Source organism: Schistocerca americana, chromosome 3 (assembly GCF_021461395.2).
Source record: "Schistocerca americana isolate TAMUIC-IGC-003095 chromosome 3, iqSchAmer2.1, whole genome shotgun sequence".
Lineage (NCBI taxonomy): Eukaryota > Metazoa > Arthropoda > Insecta > Orthoptera > Acrididae > Schistocerca > Schistocerca americana.
In genome coordinates this window covers 126,602,529-126,624,178 of record NC_060121.1, presented here as the reverse complement: position 1 = coordinate 126,624,178, position 21,650 = coordinate 126,602,529, and the positions used below count along the sequence as shown (strand labels likewise).

Here is a 21,650-nt window from a genome sequence, read left to right as displayed (position 1 = left end):
AGTTTTTGGAATGAAATTCCTTTCTCAAGCTTGTAGGAGAAACACACACACACACACACACACACACACACACACACACAGACGGTGCTGTCGAGTGCCAGCTCTTTCCTGGCCCATGGTGAGTGTACTGGAATGAGGCGGGGGTGCAGAGTGGGGTGGGGTGAGGGAAAAAATGACAAAGAAGCACTCCCCCCCCCCCCCTCCCCTTGTCATCCAATACCATCTGGGACTGGAATGACTGAAATGCCTTTCATTAGGGCTTTGATTATCTGTCATTAAGCCCTGAAATGAGGGAAATCCTACCCATGATACTTATATCTCCCAAAGCGATGTTCTGCTACCCACCGAACCTCCACAGCACCCTAGTCCATCCCTATGCGACCCCCCCCCCCCCCTCCCGGTTCCCTGCCACAGGTATCATACCCTTGTGAAAGACCCAGATGCAAGACCTGCCCTGCCCACCTACCCAGCACCTCCTACTCCAGTCAGTCTCATCGCAGGCTTATCCTACCCCATCAGGGGCCAGACCACCTGTGAAAGCAGCCATGCCATATACCAGCTCTGCTGCAACCACTGCACAGTGTTTTACATTGGTATGACAACCAACCAGCTGCAAGCAGAATGAATGGCCACCACCAAGCTGTTGCCAAAAACATGGTGGACCATCTAGTGGCACAACATGCAGCAGAGTACGACATGCGAGATTTCGATGGCTGCTTCACAACCCTTACCATCTAGATCCTCCCCACCACCACCAGCTTTTCTGAGCTGCGCAGAGGGTGCTATCCCTACAGCACGTCCTTCGCTCCCATGACCTCCCAGGCCTAAACCTAAGGTGAATCGCTGTCCCCCCACCCAATGATACTTGTGTGTGTGTGTGTGTGTGTGTGTGTGTGTGTGTGTGTGTGTGTTTCTCGTACAAGCTTGAGAAAGAAATTTCATTCTGAAAGCTAGCAAAGTGAAGATATGTTCCTTTTGTTTGCGTACCTGTCAATGACATGGTGCTTCTGTCTTTCAGTGAGTCATCTCCTTTATTCCTAAATAATTCATTATCCTCAACCAGAACTTTCTGTAATTTAACTCACAGCCACTTTTGGATGCTACAGTAAGTTTTATTAACTCAGCTCATGAACCTGTACAGAACTATCATAAATGAGAAAAATAAAGAGGGTAATATTGTTCACTCAAAACAGAAAATTTAATGTCAGCTGAATCTGTTCCAAGGCTTCTCCACTGGGTTTACTCGTAGAGTTGAGGGCTGAATTTGCTGTGCTGGCTCTGTTCCAGCTTTCCATTCCGCAGTTGTGGGCATAGTGTCCTCTTCCATTTCATGAACCATTTTGTTGGCCTATGGTAGTACATATGTGAGCTGTATTCGTTATAAGGAAACTGTCCTTTGCTTGCCGTTACACTGTATTTGCATTGTATTCCATCACATTTTAGGACTCTGTATGATCTGGCATATGGGGGTTGCAGAGGGGGACGTACTGCATCTGTCCTCAACATCAAATGTGAGCATGTACTCAGACCCTTTTGGATGAAAAACTTATGTTCCCCTGTTGTGATGCAGGTGATGGACATAATTGGCTATTTGGTTTTGTACCTGTTGTAGCAAGTACAGCAGATTAGTCAATTTTTGGTTCTGGTTATGCCAAATGCATGCATGCATGTCTGAAGGACTGTTGAATCGTTCTTCTTAACAACACAAGCATTGCAGTGTCATATTTATCTGCTGACACCAGGCAGAAACTTTCAGTTAAAATGTACTCCTTTGTATGAGAATTACTTAATGTATGTACGAGTACAGGTTGTGATGCAGGCATGACGACATATGTATCCTGTATCATGCTTATATACAACCTGTAGGCTTAGCAATAACAGCAGCAGTGTGGAGGTCCAGCTCTGGCTTCATGACATATGATGACAGCTTTCAATGTCCTGTGCCAGCATTCCTTGATTCCATTATTTGCCAGATTGTAGCTAGTTTTAAGATAATGTCAGAACACATGCAGGTCAGCCAGCCCTAGGAACAGCTTCAATTCAAGCTATTGCCCCAGGTTTACGGCAATGTGCTATCCACATCGCTAAAAAAAAAAAAAAAAAAAAAAAAAAAAAAAAAAAAAAAAAAAAAAAAAAAAAAAAAAAACAACAACTTAGCCACAGTCTCTGCTGAGGTGTCGTTCAGTGGGACTGCCTGTGCCCACCAAGCGTATTTGATGAAATGTCTGGGTTTCCCTTTTGACATTTCACACTAGATCTTTAGTTTGGACCCTACAGGCTGTAATTGCTTCAGACCCAGTACAGTTGATTTGCTTTGCAAACATTCTTTTAGTGGAGCATCAGTAGCCTATTCTGTGGGCAGCAGCCCATAATCCACTACATTTTTAGTCCCATCCCTTTAATTTGTCTATTAGTTGTAGTAGACTGCCCAATAAACTCAAACTGTTAGAAATGTCTTGGGGACCAATCTTCCTTGTGTTCTGTGAATGGTTTGGCCTCTAAGTAATAGCTTAAGTGTCACACTGCTTCATAAACCGCTAGTAACTCACAATCAAATGTGCCCCATTTGACCTGGGATGCTGTGAGCTTCTGGAGGGGGTGGGGGGATCGGGGTGGGGCGATCCAGAAGGTTGCCAATAGCCTTTCATATACCGGTGGATGTGGCTCCAATTGCCTATTGGCTGGTGTCTATGACTATTGCTAACAGTGGCATAGGATGGGCTAAAAGAATTGTTTTTTACAAGCTACCTTTTACCTGGGGAAAGGCTCGTGGCATCTCAGGTATCGCCTCCAGTGGCCGTTGACCTGTGGCATCTTAACCTGCTAGTGCTGCTATCAGCAGTGCTGTACCTTGCCTGCTCCTGGTAGATGCTAACAGTAGAAGATTACAACCTCTAGGAATTTCTTAACTGATGTAAATCTATTGGGCGAGGCATGTTCTTAATTATTTCAAATTTTGTCTGCCTACAGGCAGATGCCAGCTGTTGAAACTGCACGGCCAAGGAAATTCACTTGTGTCTGCAGCAGAGTATAATTCCCTTCATCGAACACTATGTTCTACTTTTTTATCTGGTCAAATACTGTCATGAGGTGTTCCTCATGTGATGTGGCATTCTTGGTATGGAAATAATAAATCTAGCCTTCTGAGGACCATTTGCACGAAACACTGCCATGTCTGTGCAGTGTTCAACTTGAATGGCATTTGTAAAAGCTCGAACAATCCTAACAGAATTATTACAGCAGTTTTTCGTTTGCCCACTTTGCCATTGGTATTTGATTGTACGCGTTTTTGCAAATGATTACACTGAATGTTGTGGTTCCTGCTAGCATGTTGGCGAAATCTTAAATATTTTGTACTGGGTATCGATCCAGAATTGTATGTTTGGATACATGGAAATCAGTGTAGAGCCTCTGAATGCCATCGTTCTTTTTGACTAGATGCATTGGCGATGATGCCCTTGAGCTCTCTGACCTATGTATAATGCCCATTTGTAGCTTGTCTTCAAAATCTGCCTTTCCTGCAACAAAACTGTTGGGCACTAATTCTCTCAGCTGTTGTGAGACTGGTTGGCCTGGTGTTATCTAAATATGGTGTACTGTGTTGCACTACACCTTTTTTATCTTCTCTCCAATACCCATGGTGCTCACAACACTTCAGCCTAAAGCTCAAGCTATGATCTCTTCATCCATCTTTATCTGTGCTGTGCTGAGTTTTACCTCAATCTTCTGCTGGCAAGTAAAATCTGCAGCTAGAATGGGTTCTGCTATGTGTGTTAGTATGAAACTTCCTATAAACTTCCTACTAAATCCCAAATCCACCTTCGCTTTGTGATTTTCGTATGTTGCTATGGGCAAACTGTTTGCTGCTGTAATATGAATAGGCTAGGTTGGTCTTCCACTTCTTTTTTTATCAACCGGTAATGTGCTAACTTCAGACCCTGAGTCAAAAGGATAGTCATGTCTTAACATCTCCCACATGTAATCTTCATGACAATGTTAGCATCTTGCTTGATTGCTCACTCTTTTGGGACCCACCCTGTTTTTGTTATGGTGCTTTTCTTGAGCTCTGCCACCCACTGCACCTACTGCTGGCTGCTTTCATCATTTGGGTATGAACACAGAGAGGTACATCATGTGGCTTGCTTGTCAAAATGCCAATGATACCATGTTTAACCTTGTTTATGCTAATGGTACTGTCTACTCTTACTTCCAGTGTCTTGTCAGGATGTATTCTTGTTACCTTCTGCCAGCATGGCTACCTGCTTCCATAACATTTCTGCCTGCTCTTTCAGGTTACTTAACTGCTTACTAATGTCTGTATGTTGCTACTTTTGGATAAACACAGTCTCTTTTGTGTTGCTTTCTTTAGCCACTTTTATTACCCTTAACATGATCGGCTTATCTAGTACTGTCTACACCCTGTCCGCAGTCGTGATTACAGAGTCGATGTCAATCCTTTCATGCGTAACTAAAGCTGCTTTTACCATTACTGGCAGCTGCGCCATCCATATACGTCTTAGTGTCATGTCCAACAACTCTTCTTCTGCAATTATACTTCATAAATGCTGGCCAGAATTCTGAAGGCATTCGGTCATCTATCTGTTCACTACACAGCACCCGCTACACCCTCTGATCTACTGTCTTACACAACCAGTTGATTAGTGTCTTCTTTAGATGTAGATACTGTTGTTCTTGTGGTGGTTTCAATATAAAGTCCGTGACTATAGCGATAGACCCAGCATCTAAACTGTTTACTGTTACCGCAAATTTTATGTGATCATTGGTCATGTTCTTCTGCACAAATGCTATGTCTAATACTGCAAACCATAATTGCGGCTTTTCTGGCAAGAACTGTGGAGTCTGCACTTTCATATGTGACTGACTCTTATCTCATACGAGGGTCACTCCGAAAGAAATGAACACTATTTTTTTTTTTAATCCATCTTTTATTCTACATGTTTGAAAGTTTTACAATGTGTAGATACATCCTTTAGGAACAATATTTTCAGTTTTCCACATAATTTCCATCCCTCTCAACTGCCTTACGCCATCTTGGAACCAGCGCCTGTATACCTGCACGGTAAAATTCTGGACCAACCTGTCGGAGCCACTGTTTGGCAGCGTGCACAAGTGAGTCATGATCTTCAAACCTTGTTCCACGAAGAGAGTCTTTCAGTTTCTCAAAGAGATGATAGTCACATGGAGCCAGGTCAGGACTGTAAGACAGGTGTTTCAGTGTTGTCCATCCGAGTTTTGTGATTGCTTCCATGGTTTTTTGACTAACATGTGGCCGTGCATTGTCGTGCAACAGCAAAACATCCTGCTTTTGCCGATGTGGTCAAACACGACTCAGTCAAGCTTGAAGTTTCTTCAGCGTTGTCACATATGCATCAGAATTTATGGTGGTTCCATTTGGCATGATGTCCACAAGCAAGAGTCCTTCGGAATCGAAAAACACCGTAGCCATAACTTTTCCAGCAGAAGGTGTGGTTTTGAATTTTTTTTTCTTGGGTGAATTTGCATGATGCCACTCCACTGATTGCCTCTTCGTCACTGGTGAAAAATGATGGAGCCATGTTTCATCACCTGTCATAATTCTTCCAAGAAATTCATCTCCACCACTCTCGTAATGTTCCAAAAGTTTGCTGCATACCGTTTTTCTTGTTTCTTTGTGAGCCACTGTCAACAACCCGGGAACCCACCTGGCACAAACCTTTTTTAACACCAACATTTTCAGTATTCTGCAAACACTTCCTTTCCCTATCCCAACGTAGCATGACAATTCGTTCACTGTGATGCGTCTGTCAGCAGTCACCAATTTGTTAACTCTCTGCACATTGTCTGGAGTGTGTGCAATATGAGGCCTACTGCTGCGAGGACAATCCTCAATATTGCCGTGCCCGCTTTCATCACGTAACCTGCTTGCCCACCGACTAACTGTACTGCGATCAGCAGCAGCATCTCCATACACCTTTTTCAACCTCTTGTGGATGTTTCCCACTGTCTCGTTTTCACAGCACAGGAATTCTATGACAGCACGATGCTTCTGACGAATGTCAAGTGTAGCAGCCATCTTGAAGACATGCTGTGACGGCACCACTCACGGGAACAGGTTGAACTAAGTTTGAAAACAAGCGGGAAGGATGTATCTACACACTGTAAAACTTTCACACATGCAGAATGAAAACTGTATTTTTACAAAAATAGTGTGCATTACTTTTGGAGTGATCCTCGTATTTGTCAGCTCACCTGTTTACTGAATTTCTGTTGTCTGTCAACAATTGCGCACATTTCTGGATTATCTTGCATTCCTATTGCAGCCTGAAGATCTTTAATCTGCTTCTGCACGTCTTCTTGTAGTTTTGACAGCTGCCACTCAGCCAGAGTTTGACTAACTTCTTGATATGATGATACCATACAACTCTGTGTAGTCTTTGCTGTTTGCAAATTTTTCGACATCTTTGGGGTCACCAATTTGTAGCTATCCTGCATGTTTCCCTTCTTAGTAATTTAACTAAAAAGACAATTTGGATGCTACAATGAGTTTTATTAACTCAGCTCACAGAACTGTCAAAATGAGAAAAAACCAAGTGTAAATTTTTGACTCCCAAGAGTAAATGTAATGTCAACTAAGTCTTTTCCAAGGCACACAAAATACAGACTGTGCAATTTAATCTGCCAGTGGCGATTCCCATACATCCATTAAATTTTGTGAGTGCAGCTGCACAAACTTCATTTCTCCTTTTTCTAATATTTTGGCCATACATCCTCCAGCTATCTTCAGAATGAGCCAACTGAAGTTAAAGTACTTGTTCTGTCATTTTAAACCATAGAAAACACAAGCACCATGCATGTTGTTTGGTGGCGGATATGTCGTAATGAACTGCACTGTAGTGACATCATTGTACGTTTATTAAAGAAAGAAACAACTGAAATTTGTTTTTTGAAGAATTCAGTGACCAGGATAGTGATTCCAACTCAGATAAATCACCCAGTTCAGAACTTTCTTTAATAAACTTACAAATATATTACTACAGTGCAGCTAATGATGACACATCAATATCCCAGCATGGATAGGCCATGTTGCCACAGATTCAGTTTACGGACACTTCCGGCTGCTAATCAACAAGCCAGGCACTGTGTTTTGTGGTTTAAAATGATGGAACAAGTACTGCAGCTTCATTTGCCTCACCCTGAAGATGGTTGAAAGCTATATGGCTGAAATATCAGGGGAAATTTAATAGATGAATTATTATGCCTTGAAGACATCAAGACACACACGATGACAACTATCTTTTGAGATGTACATCATATGATTTTGGCTGATTTCAATAGCACGTGAACCACTGCGAATGCTGCTGCTTGTAAGTAGACATTACAAAATTTGACGGACACTATCAACATCAACATAGTAAATGTGCAGCTGTTGCATGGCAATGTATGGAATCGCGTTTTCGTACCATAGAGGACCAACTGCACATCTGGGCTTGCCAGTGTAGTCCCTATCTCCTATACAGCGTAGACCTGGCACCCTTGGCCTTCTGTCTGTTCAGAGAAAACAAAGAAATATATTTTCTCAGCACAGTTGATGACTGGTGTGTTGGTGAAATGAAAAAATGGAACATACAGAGCAGGTAATTTCCCATTCACAGTGAAGTGAAGGCGAAGATATGCAAAATGCTACTTTCATTTTCTATGCAATGGTAATCCTTGTACACACAGAAAAAATGCTTCAGTCACATAAGTAACTGTTTTGAAAAATAAAGGAACAATGCAGAAATTGTCCTTTTTCCAGCACTCTATAAGATGGGTTGCAGATGCTGACCTGTGTCTGTTCATGCCTATAGGCTTTTAGCGTGTGTATTGAAAGATAATAACAGTTTCATTAAAAATTCTTTATTATTTATATTACTGCTAAGTATGACCTGTCTAAAACAGTAAATAGGGTTACGGCCTGAATTTCATGTACATGTCTTGCAGTAAAATATAGAATTTTTTGTCAAAAACATGACCCCTTCTTCTTGGCACGTTGTTTCAAACTTTTCTGACAAGTTCCTTACTTTGTGCTTTCCTACACTGAAGGTATAAACACTTTTTAGCTTCCTTGTTCTCTTGGGCAATCTCGGTCTGTGTAAAACTGTTTACTATAGACATTTCAAGCAAGTGAAGAAAATCATTTCTCCATCACATCAGTGATTTTGCAGCAGAACTATACTTGGAAATGTAATTATTGGCTCTATTAACAGCTTCCATTTGTTTAATGTATGTTGTGACTACAGTTAGTTATTCAGTTGTTATTCGCCACTGTGCATTCGCATTCTCTGCGCCACCTGTTGTTTATCAACATTGTGGAACGTGCTCAGCATCAGACCTGTCTCTTATCTTGCCAAGCCAATACATTCACTGTCACCTTTCAGTAAAGCGCAAACATCACTGTGCTTCAGTTTAATTTTATTTTTTTATTTCCACAGGTGTGCAAGTCCTGTTGATTTGCAAAGTCCCAGTGAAGCCAAGTAATTTATCTTAACATTAAAAAACAGAGGATAAAATTGAGAAATGGTACCACAAGAATAAGACTAAGTTCTGAAAGGAAAAACATTAAATAAGGTGAGCCACAGGGTTTGGTTCTTGGCCCACTCCACTTCTCAACCTAAATATATGATTTACCTGGGACACTGGGCTACTCTTCAAAGACTATGGTATTTGCTGATGGGGTTAAAATACCAGCAAGACACCCAAACACATCCATATGATGCACAGATATGAGAATCATGGAACAAGTTTACAACTAACGGATCCATAGCAAATAATTAAACCCCTAATCTGGTGAAAACCCATACAACGCAATTCCAAACAAAGAAAAATGGCGTACAAGTACTGGAAGTAGTGATGAATGGACATACAACGGATGTGGCTCCATGTGTGAAACTACTGGGCATCTAATAAACTGAGGTGGCACCAGCACATGGATAAGGTAATAAAAATATAAAAACAAAGCTCTGTCTGGTTTTGCACCACATAATCACATTTTTGCAATTCTGTATATTTATGGTACGAGATGTTCAGAGGTTAAATATACCTCTCCCAAAGCAGTTCAATGCAACTGTAGAAAATTTTCGAGAAAATCAAATTTGAAGTTTTCCAGTCACATTTAATACACCAAAATAACATAGATGTTTCTCTACATGCATTGTGGCTCTGTGGTAGAGCGCTCGCTTGCTGCGTGGGGGGCTTAGGTTCGATTCCAGATGGAATCAAATTTTTAAACACAAGTGCACATTCTATGAGCATTTCCATGAAGTGTAGAATCATACGGCACACGAGAATGGTAATCGCTATATTATATTGAGTCTCATTTCGTTCATTATTTTTTCCATTATTTTTCCCCATTCATTTTGAATACCTACATTATTTAAATATAAAATTCATCAAATATATGGTAATTAACAAACCTAATAGTCATTTTTTTATGAAAATGTACATCGTCTTATTTCTATACATGTATTGCACACAGGAATACAGTTTTCATTACAAACAAAAATTCTAGCTACTGCTCCTTTATAAAAGATTTATAATTAAAAAATTACAATAAGTTTTTTTCTATATTTTTGTATTTTATAGTTTATGTAAATACTCATAGAACATGCACCTTTATTTAGAAATTTGATCCCAACAGGTTACAAATCCAGGCCCCTCACTCATTGAGTGAGTACTCTACTGCGGAGGCACATTGCTTGTTGAAAAATATCTACATTATTTTAGTATATTAAACGTGGCCAGAAAACTTCAAAGTCAATTTTCTTAAGAATTTTTTAGAGTTTCATCAAACCACTTTGGGAGAAGTGTATTTATTTGAGTTCTGAACTTCACGTACCATGAATATGAAAAATTACAAAAATCTGATTATCGTGTGATCTCTTTGTAAGAAACATCTTTCACTGCACGATGAATTCCTTTTGTTTCTGCCAATGATCACAAACTTTTGGTCCTTAGACTATTGGTTTCAGTCAACAATGGCCATCTTCAGACCTGTAGCAAATCATGGGAAATGGAATACAACTAGTGAACAGATTATGTTTTAGAACAATAAAATATGTCATAATGAAAAATTATTACTTTCATGCATATGAAAACATGCACTTAAAATATGATGAGGCATACCTGTTTTAAAGCTTGTCCTAAAACAATGAAGCCATGGTGGCTCCATCACGAAGTATACACAAAATCGGCATGGCATCGTTGCACATATTTAAAATGTGATGTAAACTAGGCCACAGGTCTGGCAGGGTCATCTGTCTCTATTGCTAATGGTCAAAGCAAACTGCAGTACAGTAGCCACTACATATTTTTGTGCTGTGTTGACATACGGACAGGAGTACCACCATACTTTCATTCAGTTCTCTCCTATCTTCAGGGCCCTGGGAATTTTTACACTTACATGCCAATATGTATACTCCGTAATGGTATAGTGGGTTAATAACAAGAGTCATCTGCAGAGTTAAATGCCACAAAACTAGAAAAAAAGTAATTATTTCTATGTAGACTTTCCACTGCTATCTAGGCTCCGAGTGGAGTTTTATATTCTGATAAAAAGTCAAGCGCATGTTGCTGTAGACATCAAGTAGGAAACTGAAGAAAAAAACAAAATAAAAGAGTACTTTATTTGCCACTATAACATATCAGAATATATGGACCTAGGGATGTAAATTCTGCTTCATTTTAACATTTAATAGAAACAAGCATTGACTTTGCTAGCATACAGGCAGCTGACACTGCTGTGGTACAGTAATATAAACGCTTTGTGTGAAGTATTGGATAAAAACACCAACTGAGTTCTACATTTACATCTATACTCTGCAAACCACTATGAGGTTGTAGAAGAGGATTAGCCATGCTTTTTGCTTCCAAAGCTGATGTTTTTCTCCTGATATACTTGTAATTTAGAATCAGTTTTCATAATTATCAGTGTGAGCAGATTAGTAGTAGTGATGATTTGTTGTTAGTACACTTTACAAAAATAGCCGTCCACCCCGATAGCTGAATGGTCAGCGTGATGGATTGCCATCCTACGGGCCCAGATTTGATTTCCAGCTGGGTCGGGGATTTTCTCCACTCAGGGATTGGGTGTTGTGCTGTCTTCATCATCATTTCATCCCCATTCGGCATGCAGGTCACCCAATGTGACATCAAATGTAATAAGACCTGCACCAAGGTGGCCGGACCTGCCCCGCAAGGGGCCTCCCGGCCATGACGCCAAACGCTCATTTCCATTTTCCAAAACTAGCCTTCAGTGGTTGCTTATGTCTGTTAATGTAAACCTTCACTTGTCCCACATCCTTAATTGCTCTCCATCGTGATGGGATTTGTAGAAAACAATGTGTAAATAACTGAATGACTTAAATTTCTGTACAGTCACATTCATCCAGTAATTCCACACAGAATATTACTGCAACACACAATAGGCAAAGTTTTATGCAGCGTATTAGTTTTTTTAAATCTATTTTGCCCTGAAGCACTTCATCACTGAAAAAACTACACTGGTGTTTCTGGTGACTGATGCTTAGTACGTGAATTGTGAATGCCATTTCTTTGAACAGAAACTTTAGTTTGCTGTAATGATGTTTTCAGTATGTCATGCAGCCCTCTTCAACCACCATAATCTATTATGTCATCACTTATTTCATTGCACTCACCATTCAGTTTTGAGAACATTGTTGCTTGAGCCACTGTCAAATTCTTCACATTCTGTATCATGTATTTCACAGTTAGACTCATTCCTGTTATTGAGAAGTTCCTCAGTTTCATTCTCACTAAGATGAGTGTACTTCAATGGAAACATTATGTCTACTGATAGCTGCTCTCCAGTTATTGAAGAGTAATAATAAAATTAATGATTTCAAGTTAAAAACTTCAGTACAACCTAGTGGAATTCTCTTTTAAAAAAAGAGACTATATTGAAACACACACACACACACACACACACACACACACACACACACACACACACACACCAGTGGGGTGCTCGCACTATACAACAACTAAATTAATTGGTCTCAAATGACTGGAACTGTAAAACTGTACTGTCCCACTCTGTGGTATGGTGGACTGCAAAGTGCTAATCAAAATATTAAAAATGAAGCCATTTTTCACTGTCTTTCTTAGAGATCAATCCAGGAAAATTAGTCATTCCTATTACCTGCAAGATGGATATTTGCAACAGTTCATATAGTCATGATGCTTCTTCTTAAATAGCAATGCTGCAAATAATTTCTATTACTAAGAGTTGGATTCATATAATAAAAAAATAACACAATTAAAAAAAGTTTATTATCTTTATTTACAAACTGAATTTACAGTGGCTTCTAAAAATACTTCATTAATATTTAAATAATTTGCAGCAAAATGAAAATACTATTTCTTATTCACATCATCATTTCAATGGATCAGTCTTCAATAAACTAACTTAATTATAAGGAAAAAAATACAAGTGCAATACGACGTGAAGCTAACAATGCATTTATACCAAGGTATAAAAAAAATATGGAACTACAGAATTAGCATACCAACAATGAAATGATTGACTGTGATAAAACGAGTAACCAAGTATTAAAAATTTTCTCCTAACAGGACAAAACGTACTGAGGAAAAAATTGCATTACTGTTTCTTTTCTTTTTCCAAAAAGAGTTAGACCAAAGTTAGTCGCTGAAATTTCACAATGATTTATTTTAGAAGTAATAAAATATAGTCAAAATTGAAATTCCAGCAGTTCTTAAAAGGTGTGACCAGTTGCAAACAGATATTTCATATGAACAAAAACAACAGTCTTAAATGGGATGAAAGATATAATCTATGTGGAAACTTCACTGAAACCAGTGAACGCATAAATGTAAACAATGAACTAAACTGGAACCCTCCTGTAAGTCCTGAATCAAAAGTAGCAGAAAGATAAAGGTTTTTTAAAACTGTAATACTTTGAATTTGGAGTCAAAATACTTCGAGGAAAGAAAGAATATGAATAATGATGCAGATATGGGTGACAACTGAGATATGATTCACAAAGTGTCACTGGGAGAAAAAGCACTGTGCCCTTCCCACTAAGCAGAAATGAATTTGCAAAAATTATGATCACTTTGTGTGGAACCGAGCAAAACATCAGTCATGTAAGATGTAACATGTCTAGAAGAAGCAAAATTTGTGTTGAGAAGATTTTTTTTTCTTTATGACGTGCTTTTATTTCAAGAGAGAGACAAATAATTTGGGCTATTCAAGGCATCTAGTAGTTTGGTTTTGTACTTCAGAATGTGCCCTGCAAGAAACTTGGCCAGTTACAAGTACTGAGAGTGCTTTAAAAAAGGCTGGAAAAATAACACGACACCCTATTAATGATGTGCACGAAAAAGATGAGATAAATGAACACCGACACAAGGATACATCTTTGAACTGCACACTGCAAGAAGATGGAAGTATATGGAAGTTACACTAGCCATAGTACAATGATTAACAAACCATGAATAGTATTTGCTCTCACTCTTATTTTGTCATTTTATCAAGATTTTTGATGACTGAGATTCAGTGTTTATTTCTGAGTGTTCCTGCTGGCATGATCATTATTTTCTTTGTCACCACCTTTATGTACAAATAAAATTTGATTCTCTTCTCTTGTAATTTACAACTGAGAGAAGACTTCACTAAACAAGAGAGCCATTCAAAAATGGGAGAAATAAATTTATTTGGTCAATATATCTTATGAGGAAGCAGGACACTCATGTTGCCCATAGTACACAAAAACAACTTAATAAATATAAATAACCAGTCTTCCAAAAATATATAGGTGTACTAGAGCCAGCTACAACTTCACAAACATGATGGTGATGAGTTATCTGAAATCAGACATTTCATTTGATTAATGGCATTTTGTTGTTCTAGACATATATACAGAATTAATTTTAATCTTTATAAGATTATAGGGCAATACTGAGGTGACAAAAGTCATGGGATAGTAATATGTACATATGCAGATGGTGGTAGTATCACGTACACAATGTACAAAAGGGCAGTGCATTGGTAATTAACAGACTTAGAAAACGGAACGGTAGTTGGAGCAAGGCACACAGGATATTCCATTTTGGAAATTGTTAGGGAATTCAATATTCTGAGATCCACAATTGCCTGTCACCACAGACAAAGCAGTGGCGTTTGCTTAGAGTTGTCAGTGCTAACAGACAAGGAATACTGCATGAAATAACAGCAGAAATCAATGTAGGACATATGATGAACATATCCATTAATGGGCTATGGCAACAGATGACCAACATGTTTCTTTGCTAACAGCATGACATTGCCTGCAGTGCTTTGCCTGGGCTCGTGACCATATCAATTGGACCCTAGATGACTGGGAAAACTGTGACCTGGTCAGATGAGTCCTAATTTCAATTGGGAAGAGGTTATGGTAGTGTTTGGAACACGTATTACGTTCGAATATAATGATTTTTCTGGAGACTAGATATCTACTCTGTAGGAATCAGCATGGGTTTCGAAAAAGACGATTGTGTGAAACCCAGCTCGCGCTATTCGTCCACGAGACTCAGAGGGCCATAGACACAGGTTCCCAGGTAGATGACTTCTGCAAGGCATTCGATACAGTTCCTCACAGTCATTTAATGAACAAAGTAAGAGCACATCGACTATCAGACCAATTGTGTGATTGGATTGAAGAGCTCCTAGATAACAGAACGCAGCATGTCATTCTCAATGGAGGGAAGTCTTCCGAAGTAAGTGTGATTTCAGGTGTGAGGGGAGTGTCGTAGGACCATTGCTATTCACAATATACATAAATGACCTTGTGGATAACATCGGAAGTTCACTGAGGCTTTTTGCGGATGATGCTGTAGTATATCGACAGGTTGTAACAATCGAAAATTGTACTGAAATGCAGGAGGATCTGCAACAAATTGACGCATGGTGCAGGGAATGGCAATTGAATCTCAATGTAGACAAGTGCAATGTGCTGCGAATACACAGAAAGAAATATCCTTTATCGTTTAGCTACAATATAGCAGGTCAGCAACTGGAAGCAGTTAATTCCATAAATTATCTGGGAGTAGGCATTAGGAGTGATTTAAAATGAAATGATCATATAAAGGTGATCGTCGGTAAAGCAGATGCCAGACTGAGATTCATTGGCAGAATCCTAAGGAAATGCAATCTGAAAACAAAGGAAGTAAGTTACAGTAAACTTGTTTGCCCACTGCTTGAATATTGCTCACCAGTGTGGGATCCATACCAGATAGGTTTGATAGAAGAAATAGAGAAGATCCAACGGAGAGCAGCGCGCTTCGTTACAGGATCATTTAGTAATCGCAAAAGCGTTACGGAGATGACAGATAAACTCCAGTGGAAGTCTCTGCAGGAGAGATGCTCAGTAGCTCGGTACAGGCTTTTGTTGAAGTTTTGACAACATACCTTCACCGAGGAGTCAAGCTGTATATTGCTCCCTCCTATGTATATCTCGCGAAGAGACCATGAGGATAAAATCAGAGAGATTAGAGCCCACACAGAGGCATACCGACAATATTTCTTTCCACGAACAATACGAGACTGGAATAGAAGGGAGAACCAATAGAAGTACTCAAAGTACCCTCCAACACACACCGGTAGGTGGCTTGCGGAGTATGGATGTAGATGTAGATGGTGCAGACCCCACTAAGCCATGGGCCCAAGTTGTCAAAAAGGCACTGTGCATGCTGGTGGTGGCTCCATAATGGTGTAGGCTGTGGTTACAGAGAATGGAGTGGGTCTTGTAGTCCAACTGAACTGAGCATTGACTGGAAATGGTTATGTTCGGTTACTTGGAGACCATCGACAGCCAGTCATGGACTTCATGTTCCCAAACAACTATGGAAATCTTATTAATGAAAATGCGCCGTGTTACCAGGCCACAATTGTTTGTCATTGGTTTGAAGGACATTCTGGACAATTCAAGCGAATGTTGTGGCCACCCAGATCATGTACATGAATCCCACTGAACTTTTATAGGACATAATCAAGAGGTCAGTTCATGTATGAAATCAATTTGCAATTATGGATGGCTATAGCGGCAGCCTGCACAGGACTTCCAACGATTTGTTGAGTCCATGCCATGTCGGGTTGCTGCACTGTGCCAGGCAGAAGGACATCCAACACAATATCAGAGGTATCCCATGGCTTTTGTCACCTCAATATAGTTTATGGAACCAAATGTCAGCTATGTGGACAAAGTATTACATGCAATAAGATTAATTATTTCACTATAGTGGATAAAAGCAGTCTTACTTGAACTATAATTCATTCAGACAAAATCCACTCTGAGTTTTTAATACTGCACTTTACAGTATGGAAGTGTGAAAGTGCAAAATGATGTCCCCCCCCTTCCTCCCTCCAGCTGTAACTACCTCCAAATGATTCACTGTTGTAACTATGTGGTCAATATGATCTTTCCATCTAGCATCTCCCTTAACAAATGTTCCAAGTTTAACAAATCTATGTAGATTTTTCAGTGGGTTCACTTCAACCTACAACACTTCGATATTTGTGATGTAACACAATTTCTTAATTACTTTGCTACATCTATTTTTACATGCGTGTACACATTTCTCTTTCTTATCTTCATGTAAACCTCCCCTCCCACCCCCTCAAAAAGAAGGAAGTCACTTCTGCCTTTTTAATTTTGTTTCATCTGTGAATCCTGAATATTGCATTATCATATAGCAAAGCCTCACCCTCATTATATTCAAGTTTCTTTCATTGATTATTTTATTTAATGTTCTTCATCCATATCCTAGCAGTATAATATATCAGAATTTTGAGTTTCTTGAACAGAAAGGATAAGGATAATTATATTTGTTAATTTTTTTGCCCCATAACAGTTCTTGTAATCAGGACAAAGTACTAACAGAATACACGTCAATGATTTTGAAACTAACGGTTTACCTTTAAATATTTCTGTTTGTTTGATTATGATATTCACTTGTGTAATTATATTTTTCATAACAAATAATGGAAAATCCAGGATGGAATAATGACAGTATTATGAAAAGGATAGATTGCCATCGACCATATAGTGGAGATGTCGAATTGCAGGCATGCACAACAAAAAGGCCTGTAAACAAGTGAGCTTTTGGCCAAAAGGCCTTCTTCCAAAGCGCGCACGCACAACCCCCCCCCCCCCCCCCCCCCCCTCCTACACACTACCACTGTCTCCGCCCACCAAGGCTGGGCTGTGAGTAACTGCGCATGATGGGAGAAGCAATCTGGGTGATGGGGTAAGGATGAGGCTGGGGCAGGAAAGGGGAGAGAGAGCAATGTAGGGGTGGGCAATGGTAATGTGCTGCTTCTGGGGGCATACAAGGATGTGGTGGGGACAGGGTTGGGCAGCTAGGTGCAGTTGGGAGGGTAGTCTGGGGGTGGCGTGGGAAGAGAGCTGAAAAGGAGAGAAGCAAAAAGACTGGGCACTTTGGTGGAATAGAGAACTGTGTAGTGCTGGAGTGGGAGCAGGGAAGGGGATAGTGACTAATGAAACTTAAGGCCAGGGGGGTTACTGGAACATAGGATATATTGCCGGGAGAGTTCCCACCTTCATAATTCTTTACCTCCACCACCCAGATTTGCCTCTCCCTTTATGCGTAGTTGCTTGCAGTCTGGCCTCGATAGCCAGAGACAGTGATCATGTGTCTGTGTGAGTTGTGCTTGCATGAATGTGTGTGTGTGTGTGTGTGTGTGTGTGTGTGTGTGTTTTGTCTACTTTAGAAGAAGGCCTGTTGGTCAAAAGCTCAATTGTTAAGCAATCTTTTTGTTGTACCTGTCAGCTACTCGACATCTCAACTATATGGTGAGTAGCAATCTATCCTTTTCATTATATTTTTCACAACTATCTTTAAGTGTTATTTGCTACCTTCAAATTATATGTTCTCTTCAAAAATTCATAAGGTGTGATACTAATTTGGATTTAATGTACAGGTGACTGTTGATACCAAAGGAAGTGAACTTGAACTGCTGTCAAAGGTGCCACATAGTGTGAAAGACACCCAACAAAAAGATAAAACTTCATTATGTAAAGGTAAGACAGAAAGCTTATTTCTTTTTGTCTGTATGGATCTTGATAGATAAAATATACAGGGTGTTTCAAAAAGACTTTTACAAGCTTGGGGGACTGGTTCCTTACACCAAAACAAGGAAAAAAAGTCTAATAAACATGAGCTCTAAAATTCATATTACTTGTTCATTTTCAGTATGGTAAAACACATCTCTTCTACTGCAAGCTCTTTGCTTTCCATATTTTGGGGGAGAAGAGGTAGTATGGACCAAAACAAGAAAAAATGTCCTGTAAACATGGGCTCTACAATGTGTACCTTAAGAGATGTGAGCACCTGTTCAATAAAAGAAATGTATTCCACCATGGTGAAGAGTATGCATTTTGGAGCCCATGTTTACTGGACATTTTATTCTTGTTTTGGTCCATACTACCTCCACCCAAAATATGGCAAGCAAAGAGCTTGCAGCAGAATAGATGTGTTTCACAGAATCGAAAATGAACAATTGCTCATGGCTCGTTAGGTATTTTTTTTAGAGCCCATGCTTACTAGACATTTTTTCTTTGTTTGGTGTAAGGAACCTGTCCCCAAAGTTAGCAAAAGTATTTCTGAAACACCCTTTATGTGCTGAAGAGTCAACAATGACCCTCTTTAAGTAGATGTTTTAGAGGCTGTTAGTAACTCATAAAACAGAAGCAAACGTGATCTGCTAGTTTCACACAGTAAATTTCTGAAATTAATTTCCTTTTTTCCAGACTGGTATGTCTTATAGACTGTGTAGCAATTATAAGCAAGTATTATGAGGCTGTCTAAAAATATGCTTAATTCACTAATGTATGTCAAAGCAAATAAAAAAAATGGGGAAGGAGAATAAAACAGTTGAATTTGACATCTTACTATATTCAATACACGCCTGTCACTAACTTTGTTTTGGGACTTCACTGAACTTGATTCCCAAGACTGTTGGTGGTACAGCTTTGTGTATGTGTTTGCTATTTGGAAGTGTCGGTAGTTGGTGAGAATACTTTGGTTTTCCTGTTCTGTTTTTTGTTTGTGAGTCACAATGACTCACATCCATGACACATAGCTGAATGAAGAGACTCATTTAGAACATGACAAGAATCTTCACAATTGTACAAAGAATTCCAGACAAGACACAATATTTTGACACTGCACATTATAACAGGCAACTCATGTAGTATTTCACTCTAAATCATTCAGATAGTACTAATATGAGCAAAAGTACAGTAAATACAAACCTGTAATAAAGGATAACAGTTGAGTCATTAAGTGAAATTGTTAGTGGAAATAAAACTGTTTGTGATCTGGACATTTTTCGGAATTTTACAAATGTGCCAAACCAGTAAGATTCTTATTTATGGGGGACTACTGTTCAACAGGTAGAATTCCGATATCTTTTGGCTAAAGATATAGGAAAATGCTGGTGGAGGGTTCCAATACTGTAGCAGGTACATCTGAACAGGAAATAAATTCAGTCAGTCAATTATTTATCTATATGATACCTAGTCCAACGAAACTCACAGGTACATCTAGCACAGATTGAAAGTTTAATGGCTTGTGAAAGTTACATCTCCTTAAGGCAACAGATTTATTGTTCATGATGCACAATCATCAAATTATGATTTCAGTCAAAACTGCATTCATTTTATTTCAATATTTATAGGCAAACTTTTCTTGCTACTTTGACTTCTTGCTCTGTCAGTGAAATTGTGGCTAAAATACCCCAGCAAAGTAAAATTATGAACAAAAAGAGTTGGCGTAGAAAGAAATATGAAAGTAGACTACCACAAATTTTACACTTCAAGTGCTCCTACACTTCCTATCCCTTCTAATTTATTATTGGTATTAACATTCCTAAGTTACTGGCAGCTGATTTCTGCTCTTACTTCTCACAAATACTTTATTGGGAACACTCAGAAAGCAGAGGAACAATGTTTTGAACAGTGAGTGATCGCACTGTGAAAAAAAAACGACAGCTCCTAGTTCCACTGGTGGCATAATCACAACTATACTGTTATTAATGTTGAAATACATCTCATATTTTTTAGACTCAATCACAGAACTATTTCCACATCTTGAGCTAAGTTTGCCAGGAATCATAGGATATTTTAGTCTCATATATATGGGTGCCTTTTTATTCAGGTGTAATGCTAATAAGCTACCAGTAATTTTGAGACTTGGCCAATGTGTAATCAATTCATTACTTCAGGGTGCACAGTAACTTCCCTGCTATAAAACGTTCCTGAAACCTCAGACAACAAATGAAAAATAACAAAATAATTCCAGAAATAACTGCATTCATAAAGCATTGTAGTTAACTGAGTGTGTTCAAAAAGTAACACAGCCTTTTAAATGAATGTTTCTTATTTGTTGCAGGTATGATCCTTGTTTCAGTGAGGAAGAAACTGACTATACTTCACGACAGAGAGCATTCATTGTCATTAAATACATTACATGTGTCAGTTATGCAGTGAATCAAAATGTCTTCACAGAAAACTACAGTAACCATGCATTTAAGTTCACCATCTGGTGGCAATATGAAAAGTTTCAAAAGAAAGGAAATGTGGCAAACATTGCCAAAATCAGTTGACATCAGAAAAGTTGATCTGTGTGTAAGCTGCATATTCATCAAGTTCTATGAAGTCTGTGCAGCACCTATCTAGGCAGTCTGGTCCCACCATTGGTAGTGCACACAAATGTGAGCAAGTGCATAAGCATCCATTCAAACAGAACACATACTGTTCATGAGTGGCTACCTGTCATTAGTTCATTTGTAATGCCTTATTGAGGAGCGGGGGGGGCTCAATGATTGGTTTTCGTTTGACAACGTGTAGTTCCATCTTAATGAGGATGTAAATGCACAAAAATAATGCATTTTGACTATCAGTATGGAAAATCCACATGAAATGCGCGAGTCTCCTCTGCATGGACAAAGGAAGATGTATGGTGTACAGCACTGCATACTGATGATGTAATAATTTGTAAACACTATACCTGAAGACCAGAAGTGATACATATGGTTTCAGCAGGGCAATGCTGTTCCTCACACACTGACCACCACCATGACTTTCTCAAGTCAAATTAATCATGAACAACTGATTTCATAGGAACTGTGGTCCCCTTGGGCTCCTGACTTATTCCTATGTGACATTTTCCTGTGTGTGTACCTTAGGAATGCAGTTTACAGCACCCACATTCACATTATTCCCAAACTGCAGACAGAGATTGAATGATGTGTTGCTCCAATTCCTCAACAAATGTTAATCATGTGCGTAAGAACGTGCAGTGTCATATTCAATTATATGAATTATATAATAGAGGCCACTTTGGACAACTATTGTCACTTAGCTAACTTTCTCATAAAAAAAAGTGAGGCACCCTCAAGACATAGTCACGTGTTGCTGGAACTGTGTATATGTACACACCAGTGGTTGGTACACAATGTGATCAAAAGTATCCGGATGCCCCCAAAAACATACGCTTTTCATATTAGGTGCATTGTGCTGCACCTACGGCCAGGTACTCCATATCAGTGACCTCAGTAGTCAATGGACATTGTG

At 39.2% G+C, this 21,650-nt stretch overlaps 1 protein-coding gene and 1 long non-coding RNA gene across 5 annotated transcripts in view; one reads left to right on the top strand and one right to left on the bottom strand.

The window, feature by feature from the left end:
• Positions 1 to 8,481: 8,481 nt before the first annotated feature.
• Positions 8,482 to 20,902, top strand: LOC124605782. Its single transcript, XR_006978680.1, has 3 exons — positions 8,482 to 8,974; positions 17,996 to 18,095; positions 20,467 to 20,902. It is a non-coding gene; the product is annotated as an uncharacterized LOC124605782 (long non-coding RNA).
• LOC124605781 (pericentriolar material 1 protein-like) overlaps positions 13,710 to 21,650 on the bottom strand; it is a 378,792-nt gene continuing 370,851 nt past the window's right edge. For all 4 annotated transcript variants that reach the window (XM_047137665.1, XM_047137667.1, XM_047137666.1 and 1 more), the window contains one exon: positions 13,710 to 13,881. In XM_047137665.1, coding sequence (XP_046993621.1) covers positions 13,856 to 13,881 — 26 coding nt within the window. In that variant the 3' untranslated portion in view covers positions 13,710 to 13,855. The remainder of the gene's footprint in view (positions 13,882 to 21,650) is intronic.